The sequence below is a fragment of the Diadema antillarum genome, unplaced genomic scaffold, assembly GCF_040938485.1.
Source record: "Diadema antillarum isolate AM-2024a unplaced genomic scaffold, OU_Dant_1.0 scf00000020, whole genome shotgun sequence".
NCBI classification, from domain to species: domain Eukaryota; kingdom Metazoa; phylum Echinodermata; class Echinoidea; order Diadematoida; family Diadematidae; genus Diadema; species Diadema antillarum.
Genome location: NW_027270909.1, coordinates 339,243 through 356,535, shown reverse-complemented (window position 1 = coordinate 356,535; position 17,293 = coordinate 339,243). Strand labels below are relative to the sequence as shown.

At 40.1% G+C, this 17,293-nt stretch overlaps 1 protein-coding gene across 1 annotated transcript; it reads left to right on the top strand.

Moving 5' to 3' along the window:
- Window positions 1-1,225: 1,225 nt before the first annotated feature.
- Window positions 1,226-16,172, top strand: LOC139729276 (kielin/chordin-like protein). Its single transcript, XM_071640207.1, has 12 exons — window positions 1,226-1,240; window positions 1,586-1,765; window positions 3,022-3,115; window positions 4,309-4,491; window positions 5,129-5,226; window positions 5,654-5,842; window positions 7,322-7,436; window positions 8,655-8,791; window positions 9,549-9,600; window positions 10,797-10,918; window positions 15,192-15,366; window positions 15,937-16,172. The coding sequence occupies exons 1-12, from the start codon at window positions 1,226-1,228 to the stop codon at window positions 16,170-16,172; spliced, it is 1,596 nt and encodes a 531-aa protein (XP_071496308.1).
- Window positions 16,173-17,293: the final 1,121 nt, after the last annotated feature.

Below are 17,293 nucleotides of genomic sequence, written 5' to 3'. Positions count from 1 at the left end.
ATGATGGTAATGATGATAATGATGATGGTGATAAGGGTTCTTGATATCTCGCATCACACAGTGGCTTTACAAACATTCTTTGTAAAACTTGCTTTTCCTTGCAGATGCATTTTGCCGAGCTCCAGACGGAACGGAGTACAGGAGCGGAGAGTCTTGGATTTCATCAAGGGATCGATGCCAGGAGTGCACCTGTCTGGTAAGTTGTACTCACCGCTTCATTGTCTCATGCATTGATGTGAAGAAATATGATTCAATGCCATTGATGTATTGACCGATTCGGGTTCGTTGAGGGCAGCAGACATTTCATGGCACTGGGCGCAGCCATAGTGGGTGTCTGAGCCGACCCCCCCTGCTCTCCCCCACCCCAGGCAACATGTTTATCACGCACTTGTAACAAAGGTTCGCGCACTAAGCAAGCATTCGCGTACTCAGTACGAGACGCCCATTGGCTAAAGCAGTTTTCATTCTGCGCGCTAGGGAGAGGGGTGGGGAGTGGGAAGGGGGGGGTCGGCTAAGACACCCACTATGGCTGCGCCCATGCCAAAAATACACATAGCGCGTCACAGAATCGGTCAATAGATGCTAAAACCTCATACATGTATGTCTCATAGAGTTTGCTATCTGCTTTTTTGGTCTATTACAGTGACAAAGAAAGTGTGCATCTTTGTTAACCTGTTGAAGATGGGCTGATTTTGCTACAACAGGCATTTCCCATAGACACTTGCCCAAGTATACTCAGGACTTGCCCTCAATGGGTTTAATAAGTGCCAAATATGAGTGCTAGTAATGAGAGAAATATTAATGACATGAGAAATTGTGCAAATATTGATAATGATGATGATGAGAAAAGTATGTTTAGAGTAAAAATATTAAAATTTAGTTAATGCATGCATTGAAAATTGACAAGTACCAGAATGTGAAAAAAAAAGGATTCCAAACTGAATAGATCTGTGATATAATTGTAAAGTGCATGAGTGGTTTCTACTGAAGATGCATGAAAGTGTGCAATGCTGTGCAGAATTGGTATGAAATGGTGGTTAAATCCTATGACATTTTATCCTCTGTTGCTAGGATACCATCATCAACTGTGTGCGGCTGCCCTGCCTGGAAGGCTCAAACTGCACCCACGGCCTTCAGGCGGAGGGAGCATGCTGTCCAGACTGCAGTGTTTGTGAATATAACGGAAACCTCTACCGCAACGGCACCAAGTTTAATCCAGGCAACGATGTCTGCTACACCTGTGAATGTCGGGTAAGTTGTTTCCCACTTTCTTCATATCATCCGCTGAGACTGAGAAGGGCGTTAAGTTGCCTCGAGCATTATGGGTTTAGTGGCAACTTAATACCCTTATCATTCTCACCCGATGATATATTTTCCTTTCCTTTGGACTGTGGAAATGTTATGCCAAAATGTGATGATATAATGGAAGCTCAAGTCTTGAGATGTATAGAAAGCCTATGGCCAAAGCTTAGCAAGTGAATGCTGAAAGTCCCTGCACTCAAAAGGTTAAATATAAATAAAATGTTTAATTGATATGATAATGATTAGATGTAAATTTAGATTGATTGTGGATCTTGTTTCCCAGGATGGTAACGTGGTGTGTGAGGATGAGGTCTGTCCTCCAATCTACTGTAGCGAGACGGTCCAACCATTCAACAAGTGCTGCCCGCAATGCGCCGTCTGCACAGCACCGGACGGCTCCATCTACAGCCACGGTCAGACCTGGCAGGACGGAGATGACCCCTGCACTACCTGCCGCTGTGTGGTGAGTCCCACTTAGGGTCAGGGGTCAAGGGTCAGGGGTCAAGGGTCATTCAAACGGCACCTAATGTTTCATCAAACTTTCATGGTTTATATGAGTTGTTTTGATTTTGATTTTGATTGATTGTTTTGTATTAAAGTTGTTGGGTAACCTGTCTCAAGCAAACTTGGGAAATGGATGCAGATGTTGATTCTGCCAGTCAGACAAGGTAAACCAGATGAGAGATAATGTGATCAGAAAGAATAGAAGACCTGAATATAAGAACGACCCAAGTCCAATTTTTGGCCAAATTCAGTTTGACATGGGAAATTGCAGCTTATGCATGGACTCATCTTGTGTATACATGATAAATCCTAATTACCCCCGGAAGTGCCTGAAATGAATGACTTAAATCTTATATGAATGTAAGAATGAAGCACTTGGGTCATTCTTACATTCATATCATAGCGCCCTCTCTCATCCTCTCATCTCTATAGCAGAACATCATGTATATGATTCAAAGAACGACCCAAGTCCATCACACAAAATGGCCTCTCCACAATTGATGTAAATGTTAATTGTCATAATAACATATGTTCTAATGTGTATATACAATGTTGCCTTACCCATCACAGTTAAATAGAATATTACTGGATAAATAAAAAAGATATGAAGTTTTTTTTAAGTTTACTCGAAATGGTCTTCCATGGACTTGGGTCGTTCTTATATTCAGATACTCATATAGAAAGAATAGATATACTGTACATATCTTCAAAATTTCTCTGTTTATGTTACTTTCAATATTTTGTAAATGCTTCACCATAAGGAACAATTTTCTGTGTAATCCTGCAATTAAAGATTTATTCTAATTCAATGATGCCAGTGTACAATTTTCACACAAATGGCTTGCATTACAGTTTAAAGTTTTGCCTGATCTTTTTAATACACTACTGGGTAGTAAATTAAAATATCAAATGACTTTTTGAGTTGTACAAGTTCCCCACATTGTCACTAGTTTGTTGTCTGACTTCTGTGGCGAATCCAGGCTGGAGTACACTGGGCGCCCCCCCCCCCCCTTTTTTTTTGTCAAAACAAAGGAAATAAAAAGAAAAAATGGGGGGGGCATGTGTCCCCCTTTAATTTTGTAAAAATGCCCCCTCTTTATGGAATTGCTGGATCCACCCCTGGACTTTTTCACATTGCTTCAAACCAGCTTTGGGCTTTGTTTTGATTTTACGGTGAAATTTCTTGCTCAACTTTTCCCCTTCTTTTCCCCATAGAACACAAGGATAGAGTGTACTACACCAGTCTGTCCAATCACTGACTGTGAGGATCCACAGTTTGAGCCTGATGAATGCTGTGCCTCTTGCCTAGGTAGGCACCCATTAGGGGATGATTCATCCATTTCAAATCTAATTTGATATAGTTCAACATTGCTGAATTATAATCATTTAAACTCCACTTCAATGAACTCATTATCATTTTATTCATTGTTACTTGTATCACGTCAGTTCAGTTCAACCTCTTTAAAGTTTACTCACTTGGTAAACCAAGTTTGACTCCCTAAATCCATTTACTTACTTCATTCAGTAAAGTTGCATTTGAAATATTTAAGTCAGATTAGCTCAAGTTTATTCCATATGCATTGATTCAATTTGACTTGATTTGATTTAATTCAAATCAGTTTTGTTCATCGTGTATCACATGGATTGTAAGATCAACAGTTACAGGCAAAGACTATATTTGATATATTGCTCTATATTTAATAAACATGCTATAGTTCACAAATAATGTTTATGAGTGCAATGTCCATTGCACGAATGAAAAACATTTATTATTTGTTTTACATAACGCCTAAAATGTAATATAGACCCTTGTCATGTGATGTTTTAGTAATTTAGAAACAAAAGAGAAATTTAGAAACAAAAGAGAATCTGAGATCGCGAGAGTGCTCGGTGCTCACTGAGCGCTTTACGCTAGTGCGCTGTCGCATACTTAGTACACACACTGCAAATGCAAGCGTTTTGCACGCGTAGTGTGTCGGGCTCTCAGCGAGCGTGCAATGGAGCAAATCGTATGGATCCAAAATTGAACGGTAAATGGAGCCACAATTGCACGGATGATGACCTCATAGTGAAATGGGCCGAATGATCAATGTCAAACAACCAATCAAATGACAAGGATATCTTCAGGCGTTATATAATATTCATATATGTATTTGCATGGAGTATATTTAGTCCTTACTATGCTCTTTGTTGTTTATTCTACACACAAGAAAAATAGGAAATTATATTGTAGTACATGTAACTTCCAAACTATTTTGAACAATCTTAAGGATAAGATATGGCATGTATTTCTGAGTTCCAGTGTTATTTTCTTAATTCAGAGTAAAAATTCCTTCCAAGTACTTTGTCCATTCAATGTCTATCATGCATCCAGCCTTAATTTTTTTAATGTTTTTAAAAATGATTTGTTATTGACATGATAAACAGGAGCCCCTTTCTAAAACAGGAAACAGACAAGGTCAATTAAAAGTTTATGATTTTTTTTGGTGTTCTTCCTAACAGGTTGCATGTTTAACAACGTAAACTATGCCAACGGTCAGGTGTTCAGCCCACCAACCCATGACTGCATGGAGTGTGTGTGCCAGGGCAACCGACTGAACTGCCAACCGATCACTTGCCCCATACCGGATTGCCCTGCTGAGTCCGTCGTCTATAGCGACGGGGCTTGTTGCCCGGTGTGTGTAGGTGGGTATACTCTGCTCAACTTTGTATAGAGTGTGTATGTGTGTGTGGTTATGAGATGTAAATGTCTTTAAAATCAACCTCAAGTGAATTTAACAACTATTGTTTCCTTTAAGTTTAAAGATGCAATTCTTTTCTTGTTTTGTAGAGCAACTTGCATTTCAAGCTTTATCAAAGGTTTCATCTTTTTCTTTGTCTGACTTATTACTATGCAAATACAATGGTGTACTTATATTACCTGCTCTTTTCATAAAAGCAAAAAAAAGCACACATTAATTTTTACTTTGAGGGATACAATGTATGATGCTCATACACAAACCAGTTGAATTGAATCCAAGTAATTTGTTGTTGTTGCGTTTTTTTATTTCCAGGGTTTTTTATATGTTGTAGTTTATGTGAATCTGTTTTTTCTCATCAGACTTTGTTTTTATGTTCTGTTTTGTTCTGGTATGTTTAGCTCTTTTCCATTCCATTCCAATTGGATCATTTGGAGGGTTTGGGGGAACAATTCAAATTGCGGTTTGCTCGCTTTTTTAACAACCTCATAAATACCCTGATGTAAAACATCCCTTTAGCTATTGCTCACAAACTGTATCTTCATATTCCTATCAGTGATTTTTTTTTTCTTTCCATCTCACAGACTATAAAGATGAGCGAACAATGTGTCAGATAAACGATGTGGTCCTACAGAGTGGTTCTCAGTACTCACCTGATGAATGTTCATCTTGTCTGTGTATGGTAAGCCATCTGTGAACATGTTTGTGTCAAGTGCAAACAAATGGAGATAGTTGTGCATTATTGCAGACTTTTAGTCAAAACTTCACAAATTTCCTCTTTCCCCTTTTCACTTTTCTTTCTTGTATGTTTCATATATGTACCAAGCTTTATTCAGTTTAATTTCCAATCAACAGTTGCTTATTTTGTGTTTGAACCATCTTATATATATATATTTTTAATATTTACATTCAATAAGGCAATCTTCTTTATTTTATTTGCCTTACTTTCATTTACTGCCTAAATGTCAATATTTTGATCTTATCATTCTGTATGTTTACATGATTCTTAGTCTGGCAGTAAATCATGTGGTATGAAGTCACTGCATCATGTGTGCCTGTGATGGTTGATATTTCAATGTTTGAACAAATCTTCTTTGTTTGTCTTCCAGGCTGGTGAGCTGCTTTGCTCCGCCCAGGAATGTCTAGACGTAGGCTGTCCCCAGATCCGCCAAGTGAGGGAGCCAGGTTCCTGCTGCCCCGTCTGTAAGCTGGACGCCTGCGTCTTTGACGGGAGACTGGTCCTTAATGGGGAAAACTTTGTTCCCCTTGGTGACGTCTGCACCAACTGTTCCTGTACGGTGAGTACAGGGCTGAAATGCAGAATTTGTTAGAATAGAGCATTACAAAAGAAAACTTTCTCACTTGCCGAATGTACTTTTGGACAAAAATCTCGTACCGTGCGCAGTGCTCACTCATGCATATTACGGTATTTGTCCATCTCTGAGTTTTAGTTGTCCCATGCTAGCAATTAAGAAGGGCTTGAAGCAATTTATTGGGTAAGAAATTAATGAGGGAAAGTGATTGGATGGCAAGGCAGAGGTCAGAATTAAAGAAAAGCATTTGAAATCTAATTCTTAGCTTTTGACAATACTATCTGGATGGTGCTCTGCTTATGCAAATTCAAGGCCCATGAATGAACACACACTGATCATACACACATATATGGGTGGGGGTTTTTAACACTTTTTGTGAGTTTTGGCAAGAATGTGTGGATACTTGCTCAAAGATTCCTTAAATGTCCCACTCGGTTTAGTTTGCATTAGTTTGATGACAGACAATTAGCACACATCTCAGGTAGATATGAAACTACACCAGGACTCATCATTCATGTATTAGGGGGGATTCAAACATGTTTTGTCTTTTCTCCCATCATCTTATCAAAAGTTTTATCAAATTTGAGTACTCTTTTCTCTTTCTATCATGACTGCAAACGTGCAGATTATTCCCTATGTGATAATGATTATGATGATGTCGATTATGGTGATGATGAAGATGATGAAGATAATAATTCACAGCATTTGTATGGCACATATATCTGTTTGAAAAAATTCAAGGACACAGACTTGTCTAAGAGAGTGAGTACATAGTAACTGAATATCCACCAAAAATGTGACTCTTGAGTGAAACTTTGAAGTGCTCAAGTAGATTATCAATTTTATGGAGAAATAATGGGACGGAGTTCCATAGGCGAGGAGCGATAGAGGAAAATGCCCAGTCTCCATATCCCTTGAGGTGTGTAATGGGCAACTAGAGAGTAAGGCCAGGTGAACGAAGGCAAGGGGAGATATGAACTAATTTCCCCTGTTATATTAAATCATTGATGCAGGACAGACATTAATATCATTTTTCTTTCACTAGTCTTAAATATTTGTTTGTATGAGGCATGGGTTTTTAGAAGTCCTGGAGCTGAAATTGATACTCCCCAATCAAGCACCACCATACGGTGAATATTTTCCCTTCTGTTTTCTCCACTCTCTCAGAATGCCAACATGGTGATGATGATGCTGATGATGCTGGTGATGATAATGATGGTGATGATGATGAGGGTGTTTATGGCTATAGTGGTGGTGATGATGGTGATGATGGTGGGGATGATGGTGATGGTGATGGTGATGATGGTGATGATATTGATGGTGGTGATGATGGTGGTGGTGGTGATGAGGTGGTGGGCATGAGGCATGGGGTTTTAGAAGTCTTGTAGCTGAAATTGATACCCCCCCCAATCAAGCACCACCATAAAGTGGATATTTTCCCTTCTGTTTTCTCCCCGCTCTCAGAATGCCAACGTGGTGTGCTACTCAGTGGACTGCCCCCCTCTGTCTTGTCCAGAGGACCAGCAGATCAGACGGGAAGGGGAGTGTTGTAGCACCTGTCTGGGACTCCAGGAAGGAAGTGAGAAAATAATGAAGTTTGATTTCAGTCTAGATTGTTTGTTTGTTTGTTTGTTTGTTTGTTTGTTTGTTTGTTTGTTAATTTTTCATCTGAGAAGATGGCTGGACAGCCCATATTCAGCTATGTTAAGCTGGTCTTCCATGGGTTCTAGTTGGATGCGAGGCGGGACCACTTCACCGGGTTAAACACCATACTCTTTGAGATGAATGAATAAAGTGGGATTTACGTGCATGTGTAGATGTAGACACTTCCTTCCTTTGCTGCTTCGTGTGTTTCTATATCAATGCTGTCTTTTCCATCAAGGGGACTTTGAAAAGTATGTACATCAGTGAAGGATTTTTTGTGCAAATCAGCACTCATAGCACACAAGGGTTAAATCACAAAGAGCCTATGTTTTGTTCTTCTTTGCCTGTTCCTCCAGGATTTGAAAAACTTATCTACCGTTTGACATTAACCTGTTATCTCCCCAGGCACTAAGGTTAACCCAGCTAGCTTTTTCACCAGCATCTAATAATGCATCTAAGTATGACTTAGTCTCAGATTAGCAAGTCCACTGAGGTGGACCAGTGTGCCTCAGTCCATCATGAAGGCTATGTTTATATAGTAGGGATTAGGGGGATTAGGTAATCTCTATTCATTGACAATTAGTTTCCAGATATCTATGTTGATCAGTGAAGGGAGCTGCACTCCAGTGTGCTTACCAGTCGTAAAACAATGAACACTAATCAAGGGGGTAGCATGTTGGGAATGATTATTAAATGACTCAATCTTTACAATACAATCCTCTCTCATAACACTGTCATACATGTGCTTTGGAGTGAATTGATTAAAGGTCATAGATTGAGGTTTAGGTACCCATACTCATCTGTTTGGGACCTACGCTCGACAAGCTTGCTTCTAAGAAGGTTCCATCATATTTCTTTAGCAATTATTCTCAGATTCCAACTTTCATAGATCAACCACTATGTTCTATATATTTGCAATATTCTATTATGCCTTTTAGCTGGATATCATGCATTATTTCATTTTGTTAAATTTGATGTATTTTTTTCACTGAGAAATATGAAAAATAAATTGAATTGAATTGAATTGAATTGAATTGAATTGAATTGAATTGTTTCCATAGCACCATTCATCTGAAGTATTCAGATTTCATTGTACTTTTCTCTTACTCTTTTTTGTGTCTTCTCTCTCATTTTATGGTCTCTTCTGATGCAGACGAAGTTTCTTGCACTTTCCGTGGCGAGGTGATCCCAGAGGGAGGCTCCTTCCTCCTTGGGTGTCAGGAGTGTGTTTGTAGGAATGGTGTCTCACGCTGCTCAGATATTGAGTGCCCGGCGCTCAACTGCATAGGGGTGAGACACGCCCACCTCCACGCCCCTCCTACTCCACCCCTCCCACTTTTCCTCACTCCACCTTGAATCATACATTTTCAGCACTATTGTTGTACATTGCTAGCGTACTGTCATGAAAAGTTTTAGCACACCTTGACCTGGGAAAATATTCACGCAAACAGAAAGTTGCAGCAGCATTTGAGAGCAGATCAATAAATGTCATCTGAGTCGGGGTTTCGAAGGCAGCAAAGTCGTCCAACTTCAAATAGAGACATGAATGTACTGTAAAATTTGATGCGATTGGAAATCCTATGGGTGTATTAAAGCCAACAGTTTCTTATCGTTTAACTTAAAAACTTACAACTTGTACAAGAGTAGGGCTTGAAATATACATACTGGTAACTCAATTAAAGTAGATAGTGTTATATGGGTTTGTTTTTTCCCAATTAAGAATTGTTTTGTTTAATATCTAAAGATTATAAATTTTTAAAGAATCACTTAGGAAATTTATCAAAGTGTCAAACCTTTGATATCAACTCTATCTTTATTCAAAAGCCTTTTATTCTATGTGAGGTAAAAACTTCTTTGACTTACAGAAAGTACCAACAGCATTTCTGTGTTATCACAGTGATTATTCAAACTCACATCTTTAACTCGTTGAGGATGAGTCCCGAGTATACTCGGGCAGGTGTCTATGGGAAATGCATGTTGTAGCAAAATCAAACTGTCGGTTAATGATTGTGCCTGAAAGAGAGAGTAATTTTCCTTTTCTTTGCAGGGGGAAATCCCTCAGCTGTCACCGGATGGATGCTGTGAGGAATGTGTACCCAGTAAGTATGACAGCGATGTATGTTCTCTTTCTAGACTTGATAGCCAATACCATGATTAGGTATAAATGGGCTTTAGAATCTCTGCAATCTGATTGGTCAATTGTCATGCATTGATTTTCACTTATCCACACTGAGTCATGCGTCCAGTAAAATCCAAACACATGGCTCAAGTCTTGTATAGTTTTGTAGGTGTACCGGACGCATGATGGGGAAAGTGGTTGTATTTTTTACGAATTTATGGGCCCATTATATAACACAAATGATGCACAGGCCAATATCGTGGATCAGTGAGAATTGGATGCTCTCGTTAAACTTTGAAACAGTTTAAAAACCCACTCGCTGTGCTCATGGGTTTAAACAGCTCCAAACTTAAACTCTCACATCCAGTTCTCACCAATCCACTCTGTCCTGCGCATCATTTGTATATTGAAGGAAATACTTGTTACCTTGAACTGAATTGAATTTACTGAGTCTGTACTAAAAAAAGTTGAATAGTCAAGATATCCAATCATATACATGCATGAAGAAACATAAATGAATGAATGACCATTATTGCACACAATTATAAGATGCAATGGTACATTTTGTATATGCCATGTTTACTCTTTCTTTCTTTTTTTTAAATCTAGTTCTCAAGTCAAAGTCATATAGAATTACATTGTTGTAAAAAGTTAAACAAAACAAATATATTACAAAGGATCAAAAGAAAGGTGAAATCATATGTAGTGAGTGTGAATGGATTTATTTTTATAAAAGATTCTTTTTCATACTTTCAACATCTAGAATATTGGAATCTTGACGTTGAGTTTTATATGATTCCATACCTTCTCATCATTTCAGTCTGGTACGGCTAGTGTCCATAAAGTTAGTGCACATAACAGATGCAAAAGGTATTGAAATGGGCTTGAATGGCCCTAAGCAGCAACAGACGGGCAGAGAGTAAATAGGTTAATATTTTGCATTGAATGTATACATGTGCATTATTGATACTTTATTTGCTGACACTACATGGATATCTCTCTGCCTGTAGACCTCGACAGTGTATCTATGTGCTGCTGAAAAGCAATGCGACGTATGATCAGGGCGTGTTGTCCTTTGTGGGTTAAACATGCAGTGTTAACCTGACTATCAGAAAGAAAAGATTTATTTGCCTTCGAGCTTGCATTGAAGCCTCAATCTCTTTGTATCGTTTCCAGGGATGGGATCCTGCATCGTGTTTGGAGACCCACACTACCGGACGTTTGATAACCGATTCCATGACTTCCAGGGCACCTGTACATACACTCTGTCCAAGGACTGCACCACCAACCAATTTGAGGTGAGCTCATAAACTTACCGTAAATAATGGTGCATTAACCACACTTTTTTCCCACTGAAACGGGTCAAAATTCAAGGTGCAGTTCATACATCATAACAGCCAATACCTACTGAATGTCTGCATATAGTAGGCAGACAATGTTAACTCATGTGCACAATCTCTCATTCTCAGTTTGCCTTTAGATGGTTAGGATAGTTGAATGTTCACCTAAAGAGACATCAGAAACATTTTAATCATTCGAAATTTAATGGCACATCACTGAATTAACGTTAGCAATACTGCTTGGAACATCCATGGCAAGCATGCAATAGCTGTCTATGTAGAGCCTAATGGAAAAACATCATAGGGCCTACTGGTGGCATCGATGATCTTTCATACTCCCTACCCTAACGAGAGCCTAGATATAATCTCTTACATATGTATATCAACTGTATATCATTTATGCATCACCATCAGGTAACCATCTCTCCATGCTAAAACGTTTTTGGGTTCCACGCTCGTCAGTGGGCTGTAAAATGTCATTCTCAATAGCAGGAAGCCTTGTGCTCGAATCTGTAACAGCAGTTGTGTAAGTCTGGCATGGTATTTCCCATGTCAAATACTTCAGTATGAATTGCAGAAACATTCACTGACAATGCGTCCAGTTTATCCATGGTTCTTTCTGTGACCTAATGCTGAATGGCTTGTTGCATATACCTTCAGTCCCAGGCACCGCGTAGCTACCGTGACGAACAATGGGCAGCTTGCCACGTATCTGCTGTATAGAGGGAGTTCTTTAACCAGTTCAGTCCATTGGTCGTGTGTGTATGAGGCTTCCGGGTATTAGACGCACCTGATACAGGGGCCTGTTGGCTGTGCACTACGGCGGCTGTTGTGAGATTGGAGTTACCTAAAAGCCAGAGACTCCAACCCCAAGCACCTTCTGATCTGGAGATTCTCCCGCCTGAAACCCCCAGCAAACGGGAGACCCAAGTTTATGTGTGCGAAGCGTGAAGTTCCTAGGGTTATAGATGCTCTCTGGTGCTATCTAAGGCTTATTTTTGCAACATATGATAGCAATAAATAAGAAATCCTTTCCAACTGGAGACATTGAGCCAGGGCGGGAGAAATCAAATCTCAAACGGGAGAACGGGAGATTTTGCAAAAATGGGTTTTCGGCGGGAGATCTCCCGTCGAAAACGGGAGAGTTGGAGTCTCTGAAAAGCTGGTTCTTGGACTTGTTACGACGAAAATATAATTCTCTGGACGGCTTTAGAGTTCTGTTTTGTTTGCTCATAGTCATTAACGGGAAGCACCAGAATACACAGGTCAAATCCAAAAAGAAATGAAAATTTAGCCAGTCCTAACACAGAACCTTCCAGTCGACTCCATGCATGCATAGGCTATGTGGGTCCCACGATGAGTTTGTTTTGTGACGAAACTGGTTCTATTTTTGTCCTCGCTTGGATCTGTTGTGGAAATAATCAAAAGTGTGATTGAACAATACTTGTGTGAAGCAATGTTTGTAATGAATGCACAAATTGTAATATGGAGATATAATTTCCGATATAATAGGCAAAAAAGGAGAATAGCCGTGGTGATATGAATAAGAGTAGCCATGGATGACACGTGATTACTTATGTTCTTCTTATTTACCTCCAGAGGATTATAGAAAACAATTTGGTCCCCTATTGGAAAGATGGGCACACAGCATGGCCAAAACAAAGTGTGTTGTAAGTGATTTCCCAGGTTTAGAGGTGTAGCGTTACGCCGATTGATGGCACAATCCCAGGACCTGACACTGAGGCCACACTGCGACTTGGCTGTGAGTGCGAGCCATGAAGGAAGCCATTGATTTAACCAACAAACAAAAAACAAAATAACTTGCATCTACATCTGTAATTCGTTTGAAATAAAAAGCTAACTCAATTATATATTGTTGTAGTTTTGCTTTTTTGAGGGAGGGGAAGGAGGGTTATACATTGTAAGTGTACTTTTATATTAGATATCTTTAAAAGAAATAAAACATCATATGAACAGGTATTATGAACCGAGGCTTTACAGTGTGGGTCTTTTTATGATAATATTTCTAACAGAAGTACTGTAATTCTCTATGGCTCGCATATTTTGAGTCAGAAGTATACCATTTTTCTTTTCCATTATTTATAGATTTCAGAGGAAGCATTTCTTGAAATCAATATCTATAAATGTTTAATAAAAATAATGTGGCTCAATATTGCATATACAATGTATATTATAGAGAGTTACCTTAGGGGTTATTTTATATTGAGTTATGCAGTCACACAAAAACATACACCAGAGACTCCAACCCCAAGCACCTTCTGATCTGGAGATTCTCCCGCCCGAAACCTCTAGCAAACGGGAGACTCCAAGTTGATGTGTGCGAAACGCGAAGTTCCTAGGGTTCTAGATGTTCTCTGGTGCTATCTAAGGCTTATTTTTTCAACATACGATAGCAATAAGAAAGAAATCCTTTCCACCGAGAGACACAGACCCAGGGCGGGAGAAATCAAATCTCCAACGGGAGAACGGGAGATTTTGCAAAAATGGGTTTTCGGCGGGAGATCTCCCGTCGAAAACGGGAGAGTAGGAGTCTCTGATACACATTTAGACTCATAGGCCCAAAAACAGACATACAGTCCCCTCCCTGCCAACATATTATATGCACAGATGTTCTGCCAAGAGGCTTTATAAATAGCCGATACAAACCTTGGGCATTTCCATTTTTTAACGCTCATCTTCTGGCGTGATTGTCAGCCATTCCAAGGGCCGTTCTTCATCAGTGTCGGGCCCCTGTCCCATCTCCATTACATAATCTCCTGCATTACTACACCAGCAGCATAGAGTACAAATCACCATAGCAACCATGGCCACCACCCAGTCGAAAATAGACTCTCCTGTCATTGTCTTGTCCCTTTGCGATGCAGATGATGACGTTGAAAGAGGTTGAAGATTGTAGAGTTCGAAGGTTTGAAAAATGCCCCTAACTGACTGCATGGAGACCCAAATTGCTGTGTAAGGAGAGAACTGCCCCTGACCAACAGATCAGAGTCAAATGACTTTTCTGTTCTTTATCAGGCTTTAATAGTGACTTATATAAGTAGCTCATGAATGTAAATATTTCAGGAACCAGTTGACAAGAGTCGATGAACTCTTAAAACAATGTAAACTGCCAAACATGTAATTGACTATCCGATGTCTGATTCTCTGTAGTTTCCTGGGGTTTTTTGTCACATCACACATGTTGTTATATTGTAACAATTTTATGTGTTCTGTTTGTGTAAGGTAAACAGCCGACTGAGCATCTCCTAAAGATGTTTGTTTTTCTCCCAGTCTGAATTTTCTCATCTGGTCTGTAGTATGTTGCAGAGGCGGATCCAGGAATTCCGTAAAGGGGAGGCACCTTTACAAAATTAAAAAAATTTTCTGTTTATTTCTTCTGTTTTAACAAAAACTAAAGAGGGGGCGCGCACCCTGTGCGCCCCCCCCCCCCCCCCCCCCCCCCCCCCCGGATCGGCCACTGTATTGTTCTTTGCTTCTCGTCTAGTCCCTCTCCTATGTTTGTTTTTGTTTCCTGTCTAGCCACTCTCTCTCCAGCTCTTCTCCTATGCTGATCTTTGCTGAGTCTGCTGCATTTAATTTAGCGTTCAGATTTTTTCAAACAGTGCCACCATTGTTCATCCCCTCTCACAACCCAGTTCAATAGGCAAATGTGTCATAGTTCTTCTATTCTCACATTGAATATAGTTGTTTTGTTAAATCTCTTTGCATTCTATGAAGAACTGAGTTGAAATTGATTGACAAATTTCCCTTCATTGACGTGAATTCACACAGATGTTTCAGTGTTTTGAGTAATAGCCATGATGAAAAAAAAATCATGAGATTTAAAACCCAAGACCTTACTTGCTAATTGTCAATCAGTTGCAATGACAAGACTTGACAGAGGAGTCATTACTTCAAAGAATTGAATAAATGATATATTAGGGTGCAGTGTATTTCATAAAAGAAGACTGAGTGAGCCAGCAGCAGCACTTTCTTTTTCTTGTAAGTCAAATCTATTGTATTGAAATTTTGTTTAAAAATAAAATGAGACGAGTAATCAGTACATACACTATGTTCCAAGGCAATGCGAGATTATGATTTATTATTACAGTGGTAAAACTTGTATTTGATCAAGAATTGTACCATTTCAATTGCCTTTTTGCCCAGATTACACATAAATGATGATATGCATGAATAGAAAAGTGGAATCTGTATTACCTTTGTTCCACAGATCATCGTCCAAAACAATGGTAAAGAGACGTATGCTGTGTCCTGGACCGAACTGGTTTCTTTCCGCGTCCATAACGTCACCATCGACCTCTTGCCGAACTTCGCTGTTCGGCTGAACCGTGAGGAGGTCATTCTCCCATACCTCAATGAACCAGAGTTCAGCATCCAGAAATTGGGTGAGTAGAAATAACTGATAGATACTTATTTCCTCGGGGCCTTTTCCCCCTATTTTTGACAATTTATTCAAATCAATATTCATATAATTTTATCATTTATTATTATACAAAGTAATATACGTAACACTTACATGAGTAAAGAATTTTTACAGAATGTCCAATCACACACACTTCAACATTACACAATTATAGTAATATCATCTCTGTCTTTCAGTAAAAGAACAAATAAGTACATGTAATTACAACTTTATTGTTGACTTGTATATGGTAAAGAGGAATTCACAGGAGAAGCATAGCTTGTAAATGTAGTGAATTACTTAGCTTAACTTACCCAAGCTTGTTCATTAGCATTCAGTATATAAAGTTAGTAATCCCACTCAGTTGTAGCAGTGTGGCTCGGTCCAATAGGAACTTGGCTATGGCAACAAAACAGGGATTAAGGATAATTAGTTAATCTTTATTCATTGACAGTTAGTTTCCAGATATCTTTGCTAAACAAAGCAATATGTGGTGGTTAGTCATGTACCGTAGCATTTTAATGACATGTGTGCCATTTCCCACGTGACACAGGTCTAATGGTAGTGGTCCACACCAACATTGGAATCTCGCTGTCGTGGGACGGACAGCACTTTGCCGAGGTCAGAGCCGACGGGATCTGGGAGGGTCACCTGTGCGGACTCTGTGGAGACTACAACGGCAACCCAGATGACGACTTCAGGTATGCTGAGATACCACCGTTTCCCTGGCAACAGAATCTATCATGCCTACACTATAAGAGTTTGCCAATAGATTTGCGACCTCAGTAGAATAGAGGACCAAGATTTTGCTCACCAGCATCTTTTGAGAACCAAAATCGTTGGTTTGATTGCTTCACCCTCAAGAAAGTAAATACCAGTATTTTCATGTCAATGCAAAAGACTCCTGTACCAAAAGGAACAAGTTACTTGATATTATTTGACATCCCAGGATATTGCAATAGTACAGTCAGACCATTATGTTATGTTACTCCCGCACGCAGTGCGCACGGGGCTGCTTCGTGCGGTTTCGCACGGGTGCGTGCGGCTCCGTGCCATTTCGTACGGCCTCGTGCGGGTGCGTGCGCTTCTGTACGCCCCCGTGCGACCCCGTGCGACCTCGTGCGCCTTCGTGCGCCCTCGTGCGCCTCCGTGCGGCTGCGTGCCAGTCAGTGCGCCTCCGTGCAGCTGCGTGCCACCGTCGAGTGCGTGGCACGGTACCGTGCGAGGTGTTGGCACGGTACCGTGCGTGGTGTTGGCACGCTACCGTGCGAATCCGTGCGAATCCAGCATCCTGCTAGTCCCGATGCGGGACTCTTTTCTTTTTTCTCATTCTCTCATACGCCATCATTGGCGGTAGCGCGAGGTCTTCTCGATCGCGACAGTCCTCGCATCGCGCGAGTCCACTAAGGCCCCCCCCCCCCCAAAAAAAAAAAGAGAGAGAGAGAGAGAGAGAGAGAGAGAGAGAGAAAAGTTGTATTGGCGTAACATGAGATTTTCAAATAGGGTCGGGCGGGCTGATTTTTTTTTTACGTGCATTTTACGTGTACAACTCGTGCTCAGTAAACAGTCACAACTGCCGCACCGAATGTGCTGCGTTCCTCTATTCTACAAATCATTTATGGGGCCGATTTTACTGGAATTATACCCCTTCACAGAATTAAAAGATGTTGAAATCCCTATCCTGAATGTTATCACTTCATATTTTACTATTTTGAATGAGATAAGATAGGTGCAAATTGACCTCATGTGTACGATCTTTTCATCGCACACGGCGATCTCTATACAGTCCCACATATAGAGATGCGCGTAAGTTCTCCACAGAAGAACCTATGGCGAAACGCTGCACAATACTAGTACATTGCAGTCTGAATGCAAAGTATACACTGTATAAATCTTGATAGAACTAGCAG